Raw genomic sequence first — 25,961 nt, forward strand, 5'->3', positions numbered from 1 at the left:
AGCTGATGGTGTTCATTTGATCTCTCCACATATGCTAAGAATCTAAGAGGTCTTGCCAAATACTGTTCTTCCACTTCCCTAGCAGACACATTGTCATCCTTGATGATGGCCGGCAAAAAAGACATGTATGTAAGTCTCAGTACCTCATTCAAAAAGACAAATGTTCACCTTTAGAAAGTTACCACCTGAAAAACTCTAACAGAAATTCTTTATCCATCATCTCCCATTTCTAAGCAAAATCAATTGGTAAAGCAGAGATGATCAAACGGCAGTGTAATGTCTGTCAAATTCTGGATGCATCACAGCAGGGTTTCAAACTGGAATATTGCATAGACATGACACAATGGTACTAAAAAAAACTCTTTTCATGATAACTGAGAAAGTCAGTGAGAGGTAATGCTGCTGAGAGAGGCTGATCTTCATAACTCCTTTATACAATCAGTGTAGAGATAAGAGAGAAAAGGTTTCTTCTGAAACTATTTCAGAGTGCTTAACTTAAGCTTCTACCCTGAATCACCCCTTGGAGAAGCATCTATTTCTTATAGACTGGTCTACTTAGCTCTCTTAGCAGTCTAAATTAGTCTTCACAGATGACCCCTTCTCCCAGCGCATCACTCTTCAAACTATAACCGGCCCATAGCTTTCCCTGCAGCAACATGTGTTGCTGGTCTACTCTGTGACACAGCTGGTGTATGTTCTGCAAATCTGCAATGGCACCAATCATGCTGCAACAACGACAACTGAAGGGCAAAACTGCTGTCTTCCCCCAAAAGCACCTCTCCATAGAAACAAACTTAATATTTACAGTTCATGATTACTGCAATTCTATAGCAACCATGTTTTCTGCAATGCTAAAATATCTGCACCCACGAATGTTTAAGAAGAGCCACAGGCATTTCTTACTGGCCACAGGAGCTGGCTGGAACCTACCCCAGGACCCCGTTGGACCTGTTGCAACTACGACTGCAACAACTATGAATGAAACTATAATGATCGCTTATTTTACCTTGTTAGGAGGAGAAGTTAGCACAAAATACTGGAGTTATTTTTAGTAAAATGTATTAAAATGTATACTCACAAAGCAAAACAATCACCTAAACTTAAGTTTGTAAAATGGTTACACACTTGTACAACTAAATATAAATATTTTCTATTTGTATGCATTACATATAGAGAACATATATCTTATAAATGTATTTATAAAAGTAAAAAATACAAATAAAAATTGCGAGATTATAAACTGCTATACTTCACTAACTTATTTTTTATGATTTTGCTATGTATATAATGAATGTAATGCAACTGCAAGTTTATTGAGATTTAGTGAATTTGGGTTTCATCTAGAAAACCTGGTAACAAGGTTTTCTGTGTTCATTTGGGTTTTATTTATTTTTTATTAAGAAACATTACAATATCAATTATTTATGAGGTATACTGAGGAGTAGTAATTGGGAAATAAAATAGTATTTCCTTTATCAAGTTTCTGAAGCAAAATATCACTGATAAAACACACAATTTCTATGAGTTTAGAAAACATTGATATGTCTTCTCCTGGGGAATGATGTGAAAATATAGGAAAACAAATTAAAATTTGGCAAGTAACATGAGAAATAGGGTAATACTTTTGCCCCATTGGTTTTTGCTGTCATCTAAGGCACTAGTGAGTTTTTTATCTCGATCCCACTAAAAAAAGCCCAATCCACCAACCTGCTACAAAAAACACAAACATGTTCACATACAAAGTCAAAAATTATGTTGTCACCGTCCTATTTCTGTCTTACTTCAATACATTATTTGTTATATTTTCCAATAAAAAAATACTACGGGGCATCAAATTAGACTAGTAGAAGGTAGCTTTAGGACACATGCACCATACAGAAGGTGGCTCTTAAAAGCATGGGGCTCAGACTGTGGAACAGCTCGAGGCAGCATGCTCTATGGACTTCTCTAAGCTAATGGGGGGGTCAGGATCACTGGACAACCTCATGGAATGACAATGTTTGGAGAACCAAGTAAGATTCAGCATTCTCTGACCTGATTGAGCTATTTCTATGTTACATACTTATTTTATTTAAATTGAATTACATTTATTTAAATGCTACAAATTTTAATTGGTAATATATGGTTTTGCAACCCAGAACAATGGTTGTGGAATGTAGACAAAAGGCTCTGGGATACAGTGCGATAAAGAGAAATCAGTCCAGTCCTCTTCAAATTTCTACACAGAGGGCTGTTCTTCCTTATTTGGCATTATTGTATATAAGATTTTATGAGTGAATTGTGAGTGCAAATTCCAAAATGACTGTACAAGATTTTTTTTAGTCAGCTGACTCATATTGACTTTATTAAAGCCAAACAAGCCAATTTCAACATTCAACTTTGAAAATATGTCCCTACAATCCTAAACCTTACAATAATACATTAAATACTAACCTCAGAGCAGGCAGCTCTTAGGACTTACATGTGGTCTGCATGTGATCCACTGTGTCAGGAAACAAGAAAATACAGATAACCTAAATTTCTTTAAACCAAATGATAAATTTTTGAGAGGTCGTGCAAAGAACATGTAAATCAGAACAGACGCATGTTTTGGGACACCATATAGCCTCTTTACTCTGTTCGGGGGATGGAAGAACATTGCAGCACCAGTACTATTGTACCCAGTGTTTGATTGCAAGTAGAACAGCATAAGGGTAATACCATTCTTCGTGCAAAGATTAGGCCAATAATAATTTAGTACATCTGACACTAATCCTGAGCCCTTTCTAACTTGTTTGGATGTTATGCAGTCCTAGAATATATAAAGCAATGAAGGTGGTAATTTTCATCACCCATTGGGTGAATTAAGGTGATATTCCCCCCCTCCTTTTTATTAAAAAAAAAAAAAAAAAAGAAGAAGAACTAAAATGTTCATTGAACAGAAAATGGTTTGGGGCAATTTACTGCTGGACATATGCACTCAAACCACCATAGCTGAGTGTGCCAGACCGTTGCCTCACTGCTGAGTATTTGACAAAGCTTTAAGGTCTCAATGCTCGGGACCTTATCCTACCATTTCATACCACCAAGGGCACAAAGACAGAGCATGTGGAGTTGACTAAGATGCTTGACGTGATGACTGTAAATTGTCCACGTTTTGCAGCTGTAGTAAGGAATGGTGATGACAGCTATGTGGTACACATTTACTTTTGTTTGAAGTCGAATGCCTCTTTCATTCTAGACACACTGCTTTAATCTCCCAAAAGCTGTGCTGGCTTTTGCTACAAGCTCAGTAAATACTGCTTTGCTACAATGTGAAGTTCATCTTCAATGTCATGCTGGGAAGAAATGGGAGAAACCCTCTTACTCTTGTGAAATGCATGAAGCCACTTCTTTTAGAAATATAGTCTTCTCAGCAGAAATTATAACACTATCTTTAAAAATGCATGTTTACACTTTAAACATATTAAGGAAGCAACCATGAAAATGTGAAAATATTTTTATATTTCTTCTTTACCCATTCTCTAAGCTTACTTTGTAATTCTGTAGACATGGTCATCAGTGTTTCCTATTGTAATTATACAAGACATTAAAACTTAACATTTATCTGCTTTAAAGATGACTTTTTGCCAACAACAATTTTATATGTGGCTTTTTAAAATATAAAATTTGCCAGAGGTAACAAGGAATTTAACCATATTACAAAGTTAAACATATGGATCACTGAAAAATAAACTGGTTGTTACAGTATGTGTCACAACGGAGTTTTCACTCTGTTCTCCAGTGCAACTGAAGTGAAAATACTTGCACAGAAAAAGTTAACCAATTTCATCACTCCCTGCAATAACAGACCACGAAGCTTTGCTGTGTCAGATCCTTTAGTTGATGCCCTAATAACAGTCAGACTTTTATTGCTGCATGGGGTGTCAGATATTTTTGAGACCTCTCATACAAAACAGCTGATTTTCCTACCTAGCATGGAATATTGTAGAGGTTCTCAATCTTTTGAAAAAAAAAATCCAGCCGAGTACATGGAGATTACTGAACTTCAAGAAGAACAGTAACTGAACTCTAAGTTTTCTGCAAAACTTAGCTCAGTTATTTTATTCTGCATGACAATTATAAACATACTACCATTAATACCTTCTACTGAGGCAAGTATCAATCCATATATGAAGACATAAGTAAGTACTGTAATTTACTATTGCTAGTGAATATCTTCATTGATATTATTTAGCAGAATTATCTTTCAGTATTCATTTAAAAAAATTACATATGTTTCATCAGATAAAAGCTTTCATGTTGGGGAATAATCTGGGGCATAATTTGTTAATAGTATTAAAGTCATATTTCACAACAGTGGTAATTTTTGCAAGCTAGCTGAAAAGTTTATTAGCAAACTATAATGACTATTCTGATTGCAATTAAAAAAACCCTTCCCAAATGGGTCAACACACCTAAGTGTTATCTGATTTTAACATCATGGTTATTACTTATTATCAGGCTGCACAATGAGATATTGATTACTTTTAACCTTTAGATCCAAGATTTCAGGAAAAGTCGAGGCAGTAGCACAGTCTACCTTTCCTGTCTAGTAAACTTATGGCCTTTAGTGGAATTCTAATGATTCTTATTGGCAAGGCAAGTCCGAAATTAGTTTATTCTCTTGGCTCATACAGAAATGATGACATATCTAAAAATAGCGCATGCATAGCAGATTTGTAGTTACTACCTACAAGGGGCTTAATCCTGCTGTGTGCTTCCTCCAAAGCGATGATCACCATCTTTTCCCCCGACTGCTTTAGCAGCTTGGTGCTGGCACTGACAGATCACTAGACAGACAGAAGGCAGTACGGACTGTGCAGAATATGCATCATAGGAGCAAAAAGCTTCACGTTTTCTCATTTATAACCAATCCCCTAAGCATATTGTCCAAATATATCACTCTTCAGGCTGTTAATCTTTTAATAAGTTTTCTTTATATGGAAAATCTGCTTGAAATAAAGACTGAACTACAATGTGGCTTCAGTAGGTACGCAGGACTCGTTTTAAATGGAACAAAGTAATCCAATTAAACTAATCTGTTTTACAAGTTAAAATGATATGAAGCACATTAATTGATCCTTCTAGGCTGCTGCTGTCTGAGCACTCTTTCTATTTCAGCAGCATTTGGAACTGCTTCGCACATTTGTATCCTCCGCCTGAAGAGAACTCGGTCCTCTGGTTCAGGAGAATTACGGGCAAGAGAAACATATAAGTGTTATGTGTTAGATTAATTTGCAGAACACTTGGCATTATTATTGCCAAGTAGTCAAATTGTTCCAAGTTGTTCCGGAAGGTTGTTATTAATAGTATGTTTTCTGAGGAAACTTCTGTCTACTTTTGGAACTGCATTTCTGTTGCCAAGGAAACTCCTTTAAGCACAGCATTCTAGGAGCACACTGCTGCTTTTGTTTGCCAGTATCCTATTCATATCATCTAAGTAAGCACTTTACATACTTCAGCCTCCAGTTTCAAATGCTGAAGTTTCGCAGTATTTATATGCCTGCGTTAAATATAGTTCAATCCTCTCGTTAAACTCGGGGACTCTTGCAAGATGATTTTAACAGTTGCTTTAAAGGACAGGTTTTTTTCACAAGTTTTTAATAAATTAGTTTTAATTTGAATAATAGCTCCATAGGTTATAGCACTAGTCCTTAAGTGTTAATTATCTTTTCACTCTGAAATTAATGTAGTCATTTCCTACTGACTCCTCTACACCATTATTGAAGTGCTGAGGAAAACATGTCATTGAGTTCGGAGCCAGAGCTGTTGTTGTGATTAATCCTGCTCACATGGCCGATCTCTGCCAAAAGGAGATCACTGAAAAAAGGTGACAAAGACAGTGATTTCCTGTCAGCAAAGAGTACGACAGGGCTGTCTAGAAGTGATGCAAATGAGGGAAACTTTCACCATGGTTTGTTTGATCCACTCGGGGCCACAGCCCGCCGCGCCAGGGAGCAGCACAATGGAGCAGCAGCACACCCAGAGGAGAGAAGGCGCTGCACCTTCGCGAGGGCGACAGCCTCCAGGAGGGAAACCAAAACTGCTGCTGGAGGTTTTTCCCTCCACTTTTTTTTTTTTTTTTTTTTTTTTTAAAGGTATCCTTGGCTTTTGAGGTGCGTTGTAATAGGATTTAATACCGGGAGCCGCTTCCTGCTGATGAAATGGTTTCGTAGATAACCTGTCCTAAAGTCGCATCAACTACATTTCTCCAAAATCTCTGCGCTGCTACAGAAGTAGGGGGGGTTTCCATCTATCTGAGAAGTTATTAGTTCAAGACTTACGGCTTAAGCAGTTCGTATTAAAAACAACATATATCACTTGTAACCAAATAGGAAAATACAATTTCTTTTATTTGATATTTTAAAATGTTTAGTTAATTTTATTCCGAATATGCTAACAGTCTGAACAATCATGCTCTACATATTCGAATGGGGTTTTAATCTAACACAATTAAGTTTTGCAATTAATCTTCTGAGGGAAATGGAAAGAATTATCATTAACTTTTCTGCCTAGTATACTCATTCCTAATGTCCACATTTCCAGTAAATGCCTACTTGCTTCATTTTTGAACATTCAAGGTACAGAATTACTCAAGTTTCCACTAAAGGGCTCATTAGCGGAGTGTAAATTCTTTGGGTTTGATCCTCCAGAAACGGCACATGAATACAGCTGAAGTCAATGCAAGTTCTGTGTACTCAGAGCTTATGAGATCAGACTCACATGCAGTAGATTAAAATGAAATAAACATGATACATTTGGCATTAAACTGAGCTATTACCACAGTACAAAGAAGTGAGAGTCCAAAAACGGGGGGGTGGGGGGAGGGAGGATGCTCCTTTCAGTTTTTTCTTAGTTGATAGAGCATCAGAGAACAAATAAACTGCAAGTTGTGCATTCTGTGACTGCCATCCCACCAAACACTAGTTGATTTTCAAAACCATTAGCTAGTTTAAGAGTGTAAAGCTGAAATCATTTAGGGCTGTGGGGGTGCACAGAGAGGAAAACGAAGGACAAATAAATAGTCTTCTATTTTTGCAAGTCTTTGCACTAAAATCTCGGAAATCTAGGGAAAATCAGCATACATATTCAGATTTATTTTTTTTAAATGGCTGTGCTACTCCTCTTATATTAAGGGCAAAATACAACATAGTTAAAGAGAGTTAATAAGGAACCTAATAAAAAACCACGAAGCTCCTGGAATATTACAAAACAAAATTAAGTTGAGAGTTGACATAAATCTATATTAAATCTGAAAATATAGTACTGGGAAAATAGTCTAACCATGAAAATACATTTTATTTTCCCATATGCAATTTTAGCATTTATATATTATGTTATGCTGCTTTAATGTATGCTTTTCCCTTCCGATTTACCTGTTTTATCATTGTGCCTTCCCATTCATAGACTCCTTAGGGGCAGTGATTACTGTTGGTAATAGTGATACCACAGCAGGTTCCCTGGCAGAGGCAGCTTGCTGAGCTGGCTCAGAGGTGCAATTACTTGTCAGCTCAATAACTGAAAAGAGGGATCTGTGGGTTTAGGAGAATCCACCAAAATGCAGAGAGTGCAATTAGCAGGTTCATGTTTGAAGCTGTAGCTGATAAAGAATGACTAAAGCAAGACCTGTGTTTTCATAACACCCCACATCTTTGAGGCATTCTGGTAATAATAGCTGCTTGAATTTCTCTTTGCAGATTTCTTTCCCTACAGAGTAGAAAGGCTGTGTTCACAGTGAAGTGTAAGCAGTGCTGGTGTCCCATTGCTGTGAGCACTAGACCATCCAGCACTCTGTACGAAACCCTCCAAATAAAAAGGGTGTCACTACTGATTACACAAGAGATTTACTGGGATAGTTTAAAATATATGTATATATATTAACAGTGTTTCTGAGGGCATGATTCATTCTTTTACTTGAGTCTCTGAAATTAAGGATGATAAAGACCTACTGATTTATCTGACCTCTCTTTTTGTTGTGTAGAATTGTTCCCTCAATTACATTTGCTAATGTTTTCTTTTGTCTACTTTTAAATGTCTGAAATTATGGGGCTTTCAACAGTTCTTTAGGAGGTTTTTATATTTTATTTTTCCTTTGAAAGGCTAACAGATCTTAATGCTATTCCTTCAAGCCTTTTATATTACCTGCAAATACTCATCCTGGTTTATGGACACTCCTTAGCCATTTCTTAACCAAACTGCACATTTCTAGTTGCTTAACTCTTTCCTTCTGTCTTTAGCAATTTGTTTGCTGCTTTCACTGGAAAGGTATACTCAGAATATTCACTGTGAGAGGGTAAACAGTCTGTTTCTACCCTTCTTCAAGTGGTTTTGCAGTTGTCAGTACTTTTGAGATGGGGGCTCTATTAGTTAGATGCCATCACTGTGGAAACTGTAGAGCAAACACACAGTCCCTTTGACATAAACTTTCTGCTTTCAGAAGTGTCACACACATCATAAGACAGAATTTGGTAATAATGAGAGACCGTTACTTCCCATTTTGGATAAACAGTATTCCTCTTTTTGCCACCATACTCTACTGCCAACTAAGTCATAAATTACTGCCCTCTTTTATTATTCTCACTATGCCTGACCATCTATAATTAGTTTTAGTGGCTACATTTGGATACCAGGAAAGGAAGTATCCTAAATAGCACCCAGTATACTTGGGCTGGCTGCTTATGCCCTGTTGCTTCTCATATTGATGGGTGGATTTTTTCTAAACTTTGATTTATGCTTATTGATTTTTATTTATTTATTAGTGTAGGACTAAAACTAGTAGCTAGATTAGGCATGGTACAAGCTGGTCATATACGGACAGGCACTACCAAAATACACTGTTTTAGACTCGCAAGAAACTTTTTACTGAATTATGACATTGCTTATTTCTAAGCCTAGACAGGGCCAGGACTGTTAATGTGTGACTAATCTGATTAAGTATTTAGAAATTTAGAAAAAATACATTAGTGAAAATAAGAAATGATTGACAAATCAAGAAACAGAGATTATGGAATTAAACTCACAGGCTAAAATAGTTCAGACCTGGAGCATGTTTCCATTCCTAAACATATTCTAACTTGTTTGGCAACACTTTTTCACCAGGTATTTTAAATAAAATGACTAACATTAAAATAAAATGAAGGAAGGACATCAAGAAAACAGGATGCCAAAGCAAGAAAAAACTAAATTATATTTAATAAATTATCAAATTGTGCAATCATAGAAGAAAGAAAACAACTTCTATTTGACCTTGAACGTACCATTTATTCAATAAGAAATAAAAAAAAGCTAGAGGGTAGTTGTTTCTTTTCATTATACTGTTGCTGATTCTGTGGTTAGTTATTAATTTTATTTTTTATGATTCACAATCTGCTCTTTGAAATATGCCATATGCTCAAAGCAATTCAAGGATGACAACTGTCAGAATTACTCCAATAAAAATTGCCTAAATGAGGAAGATTTACTGCAGCCTGATATTTCTGTCAAAAGCCCCTCCTTTCTTTTCCCCACTACCCCTCATTCCCATGGACTATAGCTTCTCAGACACACAGTGAAGCCTGAAATGGTTTTAGATCAAATCCACGCATTTTGGCCAACTTCCGGAAAGTACTCTAAAAGAAAGTACTCTAAAAGCTTCTGGGCTAACGCTACCACGATAAATATAATCTGTGTGTGACTGTGTGTGTGCATGTGTATACACATCTTTTGTAGATCCATGAAGACTCTCTAATCAATATGCAAGTCCAAAATCATTTTGCTGAAATCACAAGTGTGATGACTTAACATGACAATGTCTGCTTTATGCATAACTAATAAAATTAAATTGGAAAAGTCCTGCATTCTGGCAGCAGCAAACCAAAATCAAGGCAAATTTCTTTCTTCCCAGAAGAGGTCTGAAAGGTGGATAAAAATCCAGCTGAAAGCTCCAATCAAAACACATTTTGTTAAATGCTACCAGTTCATTTTTTTCCTTCATTTTGTTTCAGTCTATTTATTAATGCAGTTTCATTTATTTCTATTCATCTTGAAGACAAATCTTTGTCCTTCTATAGAATTACACCAAATAGAATGTGATAAAGGGAACTTTCTTGCAATTATGATGTCGGTGCAGCCTGTCAGCGCACAGGGGATGGAAATGAGGTTGGGGACAGGGAAGAGAATTCTAATAGACACCATGATACATACAATGAACGCAGCGATATCCTGTGAGAGAAAGACTTGTCAAGCTAATCAGATCTTCTATAGCTAGGTAAAGGCAGTAACGGTAGCGCTAACCTTGTAAAGATGCTGCTGCTGCTCCTCTGACATCATCAGGTCATGGCTGTCCATCACGATGGATTCCATGTCAATCAGCCAATCCCAGAGCTCCTGGTATTCTGAATCAAAGTCCAAAAGGCTGTAGATAAGGAACAAAATGTATTATGCATAAATACGGTGTAGTTGTTAAAATCTTGTATTAGAATAATATATTCTTGAAAACTCATGATGTTCCTAGTTATATTTCTAAAGAGACATTCTGTATTTATACAGAGTGGAGGAAAATGAAAACTGAAATCCAATTTAAGCCAGTGCCATGACCTAAATTCAGCGGCTGATGCCAAATCCTGACAACTGTTGGCATACTGCATTTGCTTCAAAATTTCTGAAATAGAAATCCCCCATAGATAATGTTGATTAATGGTTTTTAAAGTGCTGACTTTATATTGAGCAAACTTTGCAACCATCTTGATATAATTCATATAAAAATATTATTTTCATAGAAAAATGACTCAATCCATTCAGCTATCCCTCTGCTGTCTATCTGCCTATCTCTGTAAATATCCTACATTTATTTTCATGGATGAGTAGCTAGCATTTCAACTTAACGCCTTAAGATAGGCTTGAGTGAATATGGTAAGCCAGTGAGAACTAAGGCCAGATACAGTATTAGACAGGTGTTCCCTACAGACATGTAAGAAACAAAGGTAAGGACAGGAAGTCAAAACAATGAATCCTTGAATAGCCAGCAATCATTAAAATTCAAAGGAGGATCACTACGGTTTTCAACAAAATAAATCATTAGAATAAGGAGCTTAAAAGGATTAATGTGATTCTCTATTGAAAGCCCAGTGAATAAGTAAGGCATAGCTTCTTCTAAAATACCATGGTACAAGACAGAAGGTACATACTAAAAACTGCACATTCGTCAAAAAAATACCCCTTGAAAAGGGATCTTCAAACCTCCAAAACTGGAACTAACAAAAGCCTTGCCAGTAGAATAAAAAAGCCTCATATTGATCAAACAATAATACATGTTCCACTAAAGCTAATTTCTCCAATTATTAAAAACTTTTTTAGCTTTCTGCATCTTTAGCAACACCATTTAAAAAAAAAAAAAAAAAGCAGTATTTCAACAGAGAAACAATGGACTAAACATGTTTTTAATGTTATCAGTACTACAGCAGTTTCAGTTGTTATTAACTAGAGTACCATGTGCATGGTAATTTTGAAAGCTTATATATAAAGTTGTGACAAGTAGAACTGTCAGAAAGAAAGAAAGAAAGGAGAAGGAAGAAAGAAAAGCCATTTGCCTTCTGTGGTATTATTTTCAATGAGTTGGCAACAAAGGAAGTCTTGTATAATGTACAAGTGTTGATTCCTGTTTCTGAAGTAACTCTTAGTTTAATCCACTGTACTCTGTGTACTTTTACTCCTCTTTCAGAAGCCATTTGGCTCAGATATCATTTTGAAACTAAAATAAAACTAAACTCCATTTCAAATACTGTATTTGCAGAGATAGTGAATCTTCCTCCCTTCCCCTGAAAACAGTACAACCACGCTGTCTCTTCAGTATCTAGGGCTCTTTTATTCCCCTTCTGTTCTATCCAAGTATTATCCAGCATCGTAAAACTGACAAGCAGTTATTAAAACATATGTTTTATGATATAAGAGGCTTGATTTCATCTCATGTAAATTAGTACTGATTCAGTTGGACTTGGTCAGTTTTCACTCAGCAGTGAAATATTTGAATTAAGATATGAAGTTAACTGAATCAAATCCTACATCCAATGTTCATAGCCTTCTGCTGCCAGAATGGGATGGGATGCCTTTGGAGACTGCGCCAGGAAGTGGACTGGGATTTCACTGTAATGTGCAGAACACATGCTGGATCCAAACACCTGCTTTGTATCTATAGAACCACATCTTGGTTACAGTCCAAATTTGTCCATTTATTGGTGTAAGAGAATGAATTGATCCTTTAAAGACACACAAAAGCACTTTTCCCTGACCTTTACAAAACCCAAATAAGCACTAGGAAACAGCTGGACAGTTTGATTTCTAGCTAATGTTTTAAAAAGCATCTCAACCCAAAATAAAGAATGAGAGAAACAGTATTAATTTGAAAAAGTCCAAGAAGGGATGCAGGACATAACAGGGATTTATTTTTTTCCCCATAGTTTAGATCCTATGTCTCTTCCTTTTTTTTTTTTTTTTTGGGCGGGGGGCAGGTATTAAAATAAAGTTAACTGAGACCATTTTTAAGCAAACTGTCTATTGCAGTTATTTTCCTGATCTTGAAGACAGTGAAGTCAGCATAAAAAGCATCACCAATATTTTTTAAAAAATTTGCTATATTCTTAATAGTTCTGAAATAACTCTGATTAAAAAAAAAAAAAAAAAAAAAAAAAAAAAAGCTTTGTTAAAAAGCTTTGTTTTTAAAATGAATACCTCACATATAAATGGTAAATACTGATTACTATTAAATTATTATTTGGAAAAAGCTATGTTATTAAGGTGTTAAAAAGATATTCAGAAAATCCAGCAAATGTAGGATCAGTGACAGGTAAAGATTAAAATGTACCTGTCAGTATTTCTGTGGTATATTGAGTATTTCTTTTATATTGAGAGTCTTTTTTTTTTTTTCCTGAGCTTAGCAAATCTTTTTCATATTGCCACAGGCAGAATCAAGGAAAGCATAACTTCTGAAATACTGGGTCTGTGTTGCAGATGCAAGAACTACAAAAAACATCTAATTTTGGTAGATTATCCAAATCCACTGATTGCCAAAAAAAAAAAAAAAAAAAAAAAAAAAAAGTTAGGACATCTGTGTACTGGGGAAAAAAAAAATCTCCATTAAAAGTACCCAAACATTGACAACAAGAAGGCTATAATGTTAGTTAAAGGGCAGGAAACTACAGCTTCCTTAATACAGGTTTTGTTGGTTAATGAGCTAAAATCATTAGCTACATAATAACTGAAATGACATTAAGAAGTATATTTTATCTTGGTAAACAGGGAATCAGATATGCAGAGTTGCATGTCTAATCCCTTGAACCCTAAACATATTTCTTAAAATGTGGACATCAATTTATTATTTTGAATGAAAATTCATGAGCACCTTTCTCATGAGAAAACCAGCTCGTCTGTGGCATTAATAAATAAAAAGGCATGTGAAGCTATTTCCATCAGCCTTTTTCCCCATGTTTAACACACACTTCCAGTTTGTATTATTTCTTTGACAGCATAACTCACATGCTATTTAGAAATACTGTAAACATACTGAAATGCCCGCCAAAAAAATTCATCCAGACAAAAAGTTCTTTCAAGTTTCTGGGTCATGATTTTTTGAGAACTTCTTTCCATTCACATGTTTCTACTAGGAGAGATCAAAATTCTGACCTTAACAGCTTTAAAATCATCATATATTCCATACATACAACCCTCTTTATTGTCATTGCAACATCCATGCTCTCTGCAGGACATCTAATTCTTTACACAATAACTGGCATCCCCTTATTCTGCCGGTACTACCTTACCTATCTGAGTTTAATTGTTTCCTGCACAAAGTCACCTCCTAAATCTTTCTCCTCACTATATAAACAATTCTCCATCTACAGTAACACTTGTTCCCGGTGTAGGCACTCTTCTTTTTCATAGGCCAAATGTCCACAACTGCTAACGGATAGATACCCTAATTTTCCCAGTTATCCAAATGGCCTGTTCTCTGTAGAGATCTCAGTTCTCCTAGTAACAGATGCTGGCTCATCCTACTACAGAATTTCTGTCCACATGTTTTGTACAGTAGGGAAATACTGAATAAACCTTGTTTCAAAGACATATATCTGTAGGTAAAAAGCATTTCCTTTGTGTTCCATAACTCAGACTGGTTCAAATGTTTATCATCTGAATTTAGCCCCCATGTTTTCTATAATGGCCAAATACATTGTATTGTATCTATGTGCCTCCTGTCTGGCCCAGAAAGGTGGCCACAGCACAGAAACAGGGAACACCAGTAGATCACCATTGCCAGTAATAAGCATGAAATTACGAGTGTAAATGAATGCAGCTAAGAGCTTTACTATCTGCTTTACACATATGATACATAGAATTACAGACTGGATTTTTCCATGAGGCTTAAAGCTTTATAGCCCCTATCCTCAATAAAATCAAATGTCTCTTATTGTCTTATGTCCCATGCAAAATTCCAACCTCAAATCTTGCTCATATTCAATTCTGACTGCAAAATTATAAGATGTTTTTGAACATTTAGCCCCCAGTGCACATTTATATACATATACACACCAATTCAGAACAAATTATTTTTATGGTTGGCAATAGCTGCACTAGCGTGTTTGAGAATCTGACAGATTTCTGCATATGTAATCAAGATCTCAGTAATCCTACATAATTAGCCCACATCAACTTTTCTAAAACAGTCATCTTTCCGTATAATAAGAGGGGATGTTTACAAGGCTCATTTATCTTTACAGTTGGTAATTTAATAAAACTATGTTTCCAAGACCTCAACATTGAGTTAACAATTGAAAAAGGAAGTTATCGGGGTAAGAGCATCTTGGTCAGTGACTTTCCTTGAACATAAAATTGAAGGTAAAAGTTCTACTGAATTTTCTGGTTACAAGAAAACTTGTATCCAAATGAGGATGTACCCAAACAATGAGAACTAGTCAGCTTCTTTGAACTGCTTTTACCCCATACTATTATGAACTCACAGGGCTGTTCTTATGTACATTTAGAGGAGCTAGCAGTTAGCAGATACAATTTTCTAAAAGCCTCCTAGAAAAAGTCTTAAACCAGAACTACAAAACATTTTCTTTGTTGTGAAAAAAAGGAGAGACAGCCATTCAAGACTCCATTTCAGTGATTAATCTGTCCAAGATTCTTTACTCAAGTTGTCAATAAAGGGTTTCTTTTAATATGTATATTTATATATATACATATAGGCACTTACATGTATAGTGTATGTGTGTGTTTACATTTATTAAGTCAGATTGAGATGACCAACTCAAGTGAAAACAGTTAAAATTGCAGCTTTCTAGATGTGCAAAACTGGGATGCTTAAACTGGGAACTGTAAGTTCACGTACATATACGCATGTGCGTATATATTTATACACACATATATATATATTTATTTATAAATATATGTATATATTTTTTTATATAAAGCTTCATATTCAATTTTCCTAGTCACTAGTAGAATTACGGTTAGAGAGAATTGTCTTACAGTGGTGTTAACAAGTTATAAAGACATTTCCTTAGAAGATGCTAAGAAATCAAAAGAAATAAAGAAATAACAGGAGAAAAGTTTGAAATGAAAGGACATTACATTTATTTTTAATCAAATAATGGATTGCTATTAGATAGTGTTAGCTAGTCCCATGAACAAACCATGAATTAGATAAATTAACCAGAACTCATTGATTTCTGCATTAATATATGAAAAAAATAAATATAGAGAGAGAGTTTTCCCCTGCTTCTTGACCCAGGAAGAAAAATCCTGGTTAACTAGAAGGAAGAAAAAGTATATCATGTAAAAAAAAATACAGATCAGTGAGAATAAAACAACAAAAAGAATAGTTCCCTACCCATTACTTCCCACTGTGTGAACTTTTGACATATCAGCAAACTCTTCCTTTCGCTTGCTACTACTGTTGTACTGCTCGCTGTACAGCTTTAAGGACATCTGTTCAACAGCATCTCTTTGTGCTTCCAGATAGCATAGCTGAACCTCAGCCTAGAAAAGAAAAAGAAAAAAAAACAATAGATTTTTTTATTATTATTTTTAAATTCAGAAAGAATGCATTTAAAACAGCTTTTGGATTGCAACAGTTTTAACACAGAGGAGAATACACACCATCATTTTTCTCTTTGCATTATAGTCAAAAAGGTTGAAGCAGTAAGTCAGATAAAAGTACAGTGTATTCCCAATTGCTAGAACTGAAGTATTTAGATAACTATAATGGCATGTGCTAGGTAATCTATGAGATCTATACCCCATCAAACATTGCATAAAAATGTCTGGATGTTAATGAAAATTAAATTAGAAATGACACACTATGTCTGAACAGGTACATGTATAAACATTTCTCAAAGGCTTCAAGACATTTCAAGACATCTCAAAGGCTTTTCAACACATTGCCTGTGCCTTATAATTAATGAAAATCATATTGTTGTAGGCAGTTTTAAGTAATAAGTGTAAACAAAAACAAGCAACTAGGCATTATTCACACTCTGCTTTCCCGTAGCTGGTGTCCATGATTACTCAGCAAATTTGATTGCAAAGATAAAGGCAATAAGTTAGAAATGGTGTTTTCCATCAAACTCTGCCTGGCCAGAAGAATTTTGAATAATATTTGGCACGATAAGTTATTGAAAAGACACTTTATTTATTGGAGCTGTGGTGATCAGTTTGATTCTGGAACTCAGAGAACCAGATGATAAGAGGATGAAATCTGCTATGTACCACACATCTGCTATGTGCCCTAGGAACAGGGAAGAGAACAGAGGGTAGAGTAAGTTCAAAAGCACTTGGGGACCAATATGCTGTTGTTTTCTTTTAATATGCTTCAGTGAAAGAAAAACACATTACGAATTCTGACAATGCTTCAAAAACTGCTACTTCTGTGTAACTACATACTCATTTCTATTAGTAGGAGAATGCCTGCTGAACTATTTGGTACCATGGCAAGTAAACACAACGAGCATGGAGGCAATTCTGTGCAAAAATTCTTGCATTTTCTGTGGCTGTAGACAGGTAAGTGAAGAGTTTGCTTGGTTGTTGACAGCACGGCAGAGTTACCAGTCTGTGGAAGAATGGCGGCTATAAAGAGAAAGCAGGGAAAGGGCTAGAGTAGAGAAGGAAAATGTGCAAAATCCAGACTAAGGAAAAATGTAGGCAAGTGAAGGGAAGCAGGCACTAAAGAATGGCAGTGGAGAAAGTCTGAAAGGTTCAAATGCCTCAGTAACAGTTGTATATATTTGCATATACCTTACTTTAGCATTGATGCAATTTTTGCTGAGTAATAATACAGCTATTTGGAAAACCCACTTCCTTTTCAATTTTTTCTTCCAAACACTTACAGCTTCTTACAGTGAAATTCATTATGTTTGGCAGTAAATCCCAATATGTTTTTAGAAATTAAATAGAAAAACTAGCAAACTTTCCAAGATAAAAATCCCAAGTAAAACATTCAGGTCTGTTAGTGCATACACAAGCAGAATACAAAGTTTTCATATCTAGTCCAAAACAGTGAAAATGAAACCATACAGGGTTACCCATGAAGAAGCATTACTGGCACGCAAAACTAGTTGGGACTGTTCTAGTTAGTCAGAGTAGGCTGCTAAGGTTGGAAAGAGCTATAAAACATACTACTTTTAGAAACTATAATTGGAACTGTGGCTTATACAACTCAGAAATGACCAAAAGAAGCAATAAACACATGCCATTACCTTCCTGTTCCCCTCCTACCTCCAAGTATCTTTTTCTTTAAGGTGATAAACAATCTCCTTCTCTACAGGGATTTCTGATTAAACTCCTTTTTTGGAAGGATTCTTCACCAACCAGGATAATCTTTCAGCTGAGTATTTTGTACTGTCCACATAAGCATAAATTAAAAAAGGAAATTGATAGCCTTATTAGAAAGGACTTATTCAGTTTGTTTTCATATTAGTTATGATTGGGCATGACATTTACAGTCTCATGCCTTAATTTGAAAGATCGATAACTTTCCAAAACAATTGCCTTAATATATATATATATATACATATCTTGTATATATCTTCTATGACTGTTTTAAGGCTAGAATTGAAACCTTCTGGATAATTTAAAGCAAACAATTTCACTGCTTTTCAAGATGGACTTGGAAGTGGAGACAAGTGATTATACTTCTTGCTTTATTCCTACGATTTTTTTTCTGATCTTTAAATTATGTACACAGAATAAAACCCAACACTTCCCCTAAGTAGTCCAAAAGCAGGAAATTCACAGGTAATCTAGACTCAGTAACCTCCCATATATGAATTAAATCTCAGCCTTAATCAAACACATGCTATTTCTTGAACCCTTTTCTACTGAGGATTATGAACTCCATTAACATCACACACTATGAATCCTGAATACAAGTAATTTTGTCCCAGTCCTTGTAGCACAAAAATACAATCCCTCTATAAATCAACTATCTCTGTTTTTAAACCCACTTGCTGTCTTCAACTATTGCAGATACTTACAGCAACTCAAACTTGGGCAGTGTAGAGTTTCAGATGGATCTCTCTGATTTCTTGTCTGTATGAATTCATCCATCTCACTGTTGTACTTAAGCATTTTTTGTCCCTGTTCTACTGATATCAGCTGCAAATCCAAAGAGGCTTTGAAGACCTCAAGTAGGTATTGATCAGTTTAAGTCTCAAAAAGCTACATTCTGCAGAATCTGAACTAACTGGCACAAGGCACAATCTAGAAAACAGTACACAGCATGTATGCAGTAAATCTACTGCAGTTTATTTTCATCTTAAAATCTTTAATAAGAATGAAGGATCAGTTTTGCAGTATTCTGGCAAAATAACAGTAGCATCTTTATTAATTTCTAACCAACAGAACAGCTACTTGTTTTACCCTCTAGCTTATTTTGAGAGTGCCTTTTCAGATTGCCCTACATATGCTTTCATGTTACTTAAGGCAACTCTAAGAACTTAATCTCTATCGCAAACACACCACTATAGATGTGGATGTCTAGCAAATCCTAAGAAAGCATGCTAAGATATGCATCATTCCAAATATACGTAATAGAAATTGGATGGGAGGCAATCATTCATTTACTCTTAATACCCAAATGCTGAAGTGATAGACTGAACATACCAAAAAAAAAGAAAAAAAGAAAAAAGCAAGGAATGATGCTCAGCAGTTGTTTTCCACTTCATGGTCCTCCTATCCAACAAGTGACATTTTTGCAATAAAGACATAATCACAAAGATGCTGGTGATGGGGTGATGGTTTGTGGTTTGGTTACACAAACTCTAATCATCACTGTCCTACCAAGACAAAATGAGTTTACAAGATTCAGTTGTAAATTAACCTGAGATATTTCCAATAATCAAATGACAAAACACTCTGATTTTTCTGAGCCTGGAGGACCCAACATCTGTACATGACTATGAAAAACAGTAGTCTGTGGGAAAGCAGTGAACATTTTGTACACTTGTGCCAAATATTCAGAGTTCTAGTCATGAGTTAATAACAGCAAATATTTTTAAGGCTATCTTCAGAGAGCTCATTTTCTAAAAAGCAAGAGCTTATAAATAAACTGACGGAGCCTGGCATACAGACTCTACTCCTTAAGACTGGCTTTGCATGACAACATAGAACGTCCTTTACTACACAGATCACTATATAACACGAAGGGGTAATCAGAGACAATACCAATCAATGAAAATACATTGTATTTCTTGTTAGACGTACATGTTAGAATGACCTTATTCTGAAGTGGAGAAAGACAAGACATGGGATAATGGCTGTTACTGTGGGAGGAAGGAGATTGAAAGGTTATATAGAGAATGGCAAATGAGACTCAAAATTTACACCAATGTAAATTGAGATAAGAACTCAGTGTTATGTTGTTGTGCTGTAAACAATTTTTATATTGGAATGTGCTAGAATAAATCTCTCTGAATTTGTGTGGAAGAGAAAGTGTTTTCAAACAGCTTCCTAGGGATCGTGTCTTTTGTTAGGAACTACATTAACTGTAAGCAAACTATTCTTTTTTAAATATACAAATTATACTATATTCACGTGACTTTGAAAAAGGAGAAAAAGCTGTACAACTTGTACATTACACTGTAATTGCTACAGAATTGCATGTGAAATACAGGCATAATTTAATTTTTCTGCCATTGGTTAACCTTAAACTGTATAAAAATATTGTCTCAACTTAAAGCACAAGTTCTAGCTTTCACCAAAAAGGGAAGCGGTCAGAGGGCGTTATGCAGCATGTAGACTTAGAAGGCTCATCTGCATGTGTAGTTTATATAAGTACAAGTACTCAGCTGCATCATTCTAAAAGGATGCATATCCCAGCTTGGTACACTTTGTAATTTAGTATTACAAGGATGTTTGGTACATCCTTGTAATTTACATCCACAGATAGAATTGGGAGTAATTCCTTACCAGAATTAAGTAGATCAATGCATATGACCACATAAATGCTACTTTCAAGCATTTTTTTCTGTTTTCTGACACAGTATTCTGGTTATCTGTCCACATTAAAAAGTGGTGGAGAAGGTCTAATTATAGGACACGAAACGACCGGGCTCTGCAGCTAGTGAATAAAATGATATTGCGGAGTACACAGCTCAAAATATATTCCATGGAGATGCAGCTGGTAGTTATTTGGCAGGCAAGAATTTGACCAAAGACTGTACAGACTGATCATCCACTACTCCATCCCCACAGCCAGCCAACATGTCTTCTGCTTCTGGAAACACTGAGGGTAGAAGCAGGACTTCCAAGAGGTTACCCAGGTATTTTAACTGGTATTCCCCCACCCGCCTCCCCTTCCTCTGCAAAATGTAAACAGCGACCTTGCTGCAGTTGAATTTCTTCCTATGTTACCCTTTCTGCTTTTGGCTCCCCTGCCTTTAACATCCTTCATCTTGCAGACTCTCTTCAGGACTGAATCAGATTAAAAAATAATCCTATATCGTAAACTGTGTTTACTGAGAGCTGAACATCTGATAGTCCTATTACAAAGGACACACTGTGTTTTGATCATGCAGGAAATTAATTCTGTTAATCAGGGCATGCTTGTTACCAGTTAAAATCTTAGCCAAGTGTTTTTATCATCATAAATCTCAGAAATGCTTTTATATCAGTAATAACTTTATCACTGTATTTTTCAGAGTACTAAAACTATCACAACAATGTGAAACTTCAACACAGAAAAGGCAAAATTACAAGGCAACAACATTCTTACTTATCAAGGTACTTAAACTCATTGTGGAGTTTAAGTAACAGCAGTAACCGCACAGTGAAGCCTGTCCAGAGGAGCTATAAAATGAAATTTTAGATAGGTTACAGCAAGTCAGGACTGCCTTCTCAGGCAGTTCCCAGATCAGGAATTAATTCAAGAAAAAAAAAGGGGGGGGGGTTAGGGGGGCAGTAAATAACAGCAGTACATTTTGGAAGGTTTCCCTTGGCTTTCAGAACTATATAGGGGTTTTTTTTTTGCTATAAAGATTAGGAACATGACCTGTGACTTCAGGACAGTGGAGTGCAAATGCAATCAGTTGTGTGGCCTCAACAGTATTGTCTGACCAAATCCATGGAGGTGTCCTGACCATTGTGTTAATTTAAAATCAGGACCTCTGCTGTCTAATTCCTGATCGTCCCCCTGCCTTTGGTTCTGTTCAGTATAAAATTAAATACTCTACAGGAGAATGGCATGCCCTGTGTTTCAAACAGATTCTCAGCTGTTGATCCAGAGAAGTTCTCTTTATCACAAATACCAAAAAACATTGAAGGAAAGTATGAAAGGAATAACCTCTCCAGGGACTTGCAGGACTGTGAATAGTTTTGGCAATAGCATCCGAAAATTGTGAGGTGAAAACAAAATCCTCATAAGAATGAAAATTTAACAGTGGGCAATATATTTTGCTAGTTTTGTCTTGCAGGTCATCTCCAGCTACAGAACTAGTGAGTGACTGGCAGCATGCAAAAGAAGGGTTTATAATAACCAGGAACCAGGTAGAGAACAGGTTTGCTCCAACAAGGAAGCTCACACAGAGAGGGCTGGGATGACAGAAGAGTGTTTGCTAAAAACAGGCAGAATACACAAATTAACATATTCAGATCCAGTTGAATGCATCAATGTAATGGTTAGAGTGCATTTAATCAAAACTGTCACATGCCTTCCAGCTTTCTTCAGTGACACCTCTTGGAATGCCACCAGAATTGCAAGACCCAGCAGTCCCACTCCTACAAACTCTGAAGAATTCATCCTATTAAAGAAGCAATTTATCAACACAACCTTCTCCTGTGGTTTCTTTCCAGTCCTACAAAGAAAACAATTTGTTTTGGGAGGTCAGAACATAGATATGCTGTATTTAAACACAAGTTTGAACACCTTTCCAGGCCAGCCTCAAGATCTTGAAGTAGTCAGGAAGAGAAAAGACTAGTTAGACACAGAAACCCTTCCCTCAGCGTGCTAAAATTGTAAACTTAATCTTAATTAAAACCTCCATTATTTGCACAGTTGTGATTGTTCCTACCATTCCCTTATTTGCACTTTTAGAACAATGAAGTAGCTTAAAAAGAGATTGTAGAGTCTGCTATCATGTAAAGCACTGATATTTCTAAAAGTCATGATTCCCTAATAGGTTGGGATACTAAACCACATGTACCAGCCATGCACCTAACTAGATCTGCAGGTCTGGGCATGCAAAATGGCTGTGCTCTTAAGGTTGAAGGTACAAATGGTCAAAATTTAGGACAGCAAATGCATTCAGGAGAAACTCTGGCATGATCACATACCTTCCTCTGCCCCCATCCCTACAGTGATGGGCACAGACATTTGTAAAAAACAAACAAACAAACAAACAAAAAAAAACGAGGGAAAGTAGTTATTGCAAAACCAATACCTCCAAGGGAAAACTACCCGACACATCTCAGGAAGGTATGACTGAGCTAATATAAAAATGTTATGGCCTTTTTTCATGGAAACTTTGCTCAGAGGTCTACTTTGTGCATATTTTGGAGGAATCTCTTCTCACCACTGGGAGCTGTACTGACTTATAGCAAAGTGAATTCTGATGACTAATTTGAAGAATTTGGCTTTCAAGTTACTTGAAATTATTATATAAAAAAATCTCTTTTTGAAGTAAATATATGGTAATTATTCTTTAAACTTACGGTGCATGAATCTGCATTTACTTCGGTAATACACATTGACTTTTAATTACTTTTACCATACTATAGTAGTATTCCTGTTTTATGTTTTGATATCTTTTCATGAACTAAGATTTTTGCACATTTCTATTACTTATCATGCTGAAAGGAACCTACATAAAATGCAAAAATGACTATTAAGATGATATGCTGTATTAAAGTATGAAATGTTACACCAGATCATTTGTGAGCATGCTACATAGTAATTATATTAAGTAGTGCATAAACAGTTTGATTTTTGCCAAGTGGCTCCATTTGAAACTTTTATATTCTTGACAAATGTTTCATATTTATTAAATTAATCATTACAAAGATTTCATTTAACAACTTATTTGACAATTTCTTGTACATACTAACACTTACAAAATTGTAGAAATTTTGATTTTTGATTCAGTATTTTGAATCTGATACTTTGAGAGGCTCAGTAGTGTCAAACATTTTCAAGTCCAAACTCCTACATAGATTTTACTTCTTACTCTCTTCAGATTCTTACTGAATGTTTATTTGACTTGTTCTGAAATTGAAGGTGATTCTTTCCACACCTAGAATATATACTAATTTGGTGTCATATTACCACTAGAGATAGGAATGTTTTCTTACTATACAATACATATATACATGTATATTTAAATTAAGATCACTATTTTCCTCTAACAGGGAGAAGTGGTTATAAAATATTTCTGACTTTTTAAATAGTGAACTGCTAACAATACCAAATTGTGCAGATATGAACACAGGACTGTTTTCCCTGCAAGATTAAGGAAGAACAGGCAGACCGTGAAGATTGATAAAACCTGCACGTTACTTAATTAATTAATTTAACAAAAAATGGGAAATGCAGGCTTAGTACATTTCTCCATATATTATCCAAATCCTTTCCCTATCCAAATACTGTGCTATTTATATACATACATATGTATGTATGTATGTGTATATATGTTTTTGAGAAAAATTCAAAACTGAAAATTTGCAAAGTAATTTGTGAAAGTTTTTAAAAATACTAGCAAAGGCTGGAAATTACTGTAGCAACAGTAAAACAGCTTAATGTGTTGATTCATACAGTTACCTTGCCATGTATAAAAAGCAAGCAGACACTGCTGCTCATTTGAGTTGTTTACGATCCTCAGATGAGGAGCCTCTTGATGCACCTGGCACCTACTGAGGTAGAGGGAACTGTAAAAAGATAACTGTTTTAAACATAAAATATTTGTATTGCTGAGAGGTCAGCTTTGCCGCTGCTGACTTCACTGCAATTTGCATACTATTAAAGCATTACCCATAATGTTTGTAAAATTTAATTTTAAAGCTATGCTGTTAAAGATGTTTGCTGAATTGTAAGCACCTAGGACATTTGGGAAATTTGTTAACACTTTGATAGTTACAGTATTTTAGCCTCAGTTTGTTTTTTATTTACCCCAACCCCACCAAACATACAGTTACTATTCTCTTCTTCCACTTTATGACAACAAATTTTGAACACAACAACAAAAAAACACAAGTGTATTGCAAAAGTACGGTAATAGAGATAACTTCCTTTTTATTTTCAATATATTTAAATTTGTTACAAATGTCACTAACTCATTTATTTATTTATTTATTGCTGGGGGCTGAGATCCAGTTATACTCCTATAGACTAGAGGTGATGGCTATGATTTTCTGCCTCACTCTAATACAGGCCTTCTCATTAAATCTTACAGCTCAGTAATCACACTCATCCAGTCTGTGTTTCAGTGCTGCATTCATGCTCACCTCATCCTCTTCCCCTGGATTTCCACCCTCCTTCCCCCTCCCATTCTCCCAAGACCTTTATTTACTCCCTGTCAGAAACTGCAAAATTAAAGATTTAGAATATGAAGATACAGTCTTTGCTTCCTGTGCCCTGCCAGACTATCACTTCACTCTAAATACACTTACTCTGGGAAGTACTGATATTAACTCACTTACAATGGCACATGAACTACAGTTCCCTTTGAAGTTTACAGAAAAGTTGTCTAGATGATAATGGAAAGGATGGAGTAAAGAAAAAACGACAAGAATTGCTTTACATACTAATAACAACGATTTAGTTATCTAAACACTGCAGAACAAGCACGCCTTTATACCATTCTCTAAAAAATTTAGCTTCCTAGGGTTCTAATAGGCTTTTCCTATGGCTCAGGAATGCATGGTAGCACTCAGCCCAGTGCCTGTATCCTTATTTCAAAGAGAATCATTCAAACCGACATCCACCCTGTCAAGAATCTTGACTTTGAGCTGCTAATGCAGAATAAAAATCAATATAAATTTTGATCATTTGATGAATATTTACTTCTTTCTTTGGAGCTTGGGGATTTAGAATTGAAAACTGCTGAATCAAGTCATTTTATTTTTTTTGTGTTTGTGCCAACACCAATTTACTACCCTCCTGAAAGTTCCTGAACAAGATGTCTCATGTGGCATACATGTTGGTTTTTCCTGTCAATCATAACTGTGTGCCAGTAGGGAACCATAAACATTTTCCTTTCATACTCTTAGTTCTCCAAAAAGAAGTATTTTGATTACTTCCCTGGAAAAGGTAAACTTGTCTTATTTAGACATACTGTAGAATGCCTATGTCTATTTTTCTAGGACAGCTGCTGTGCCTATTTTGATACTATCTATTAAACATTTTATTGTCAGTATGAATTGCTTCCTACAAAGAAACAGTTTACATAAAGGATTCACTGCAAACAAAGCTCAGTAACACAAAA

The 25,961-nt window shown here is 35.6% G+C and overlaps 1 protein-coding gene across 4 annotated transcripts in view; it reads right to left on the reverse strand.

The window, feature by feature from the left end:
• AKAP6 (A-kinase anchoring protein 6) overlaps nt 1-25,961 on the reverse strand; it is a gene marked incomplete at its 5' end in the record, with an annotated part of 224,730 nt that overhangs the window by 72,441 nt on the left and 126,328 nt on the right. For all 4 annotated transcript variants that reach the window (XM_084287751.1, XM_084287749.1, XM_084287752.1 and 1 more), the window contains 2 exons: nt 10,294-10,414; nt 15,884-16,032. In XM_084287751.1, the coding sequence (XP_084143877.1) occupies nt 10,294-10,414; nt 15,884-16,032 (270 nt within the window). The remainder of the gene's footprint in view (nt 1-10,293; nt 10,415-15,883; nt 16,033-25,961) is intronic.

The sequence above is a fragment of the Netta rufina genome (genome assembly GCF_964035555.1).
Source record: "Netta rufina genome assembly, chromosome: 5".
Taxonomy (NCBI): Eukaryota; Metazoa; Chordata; class Aves; order Anseriformes; family Anatidae; genus Netta; species Netta rufina.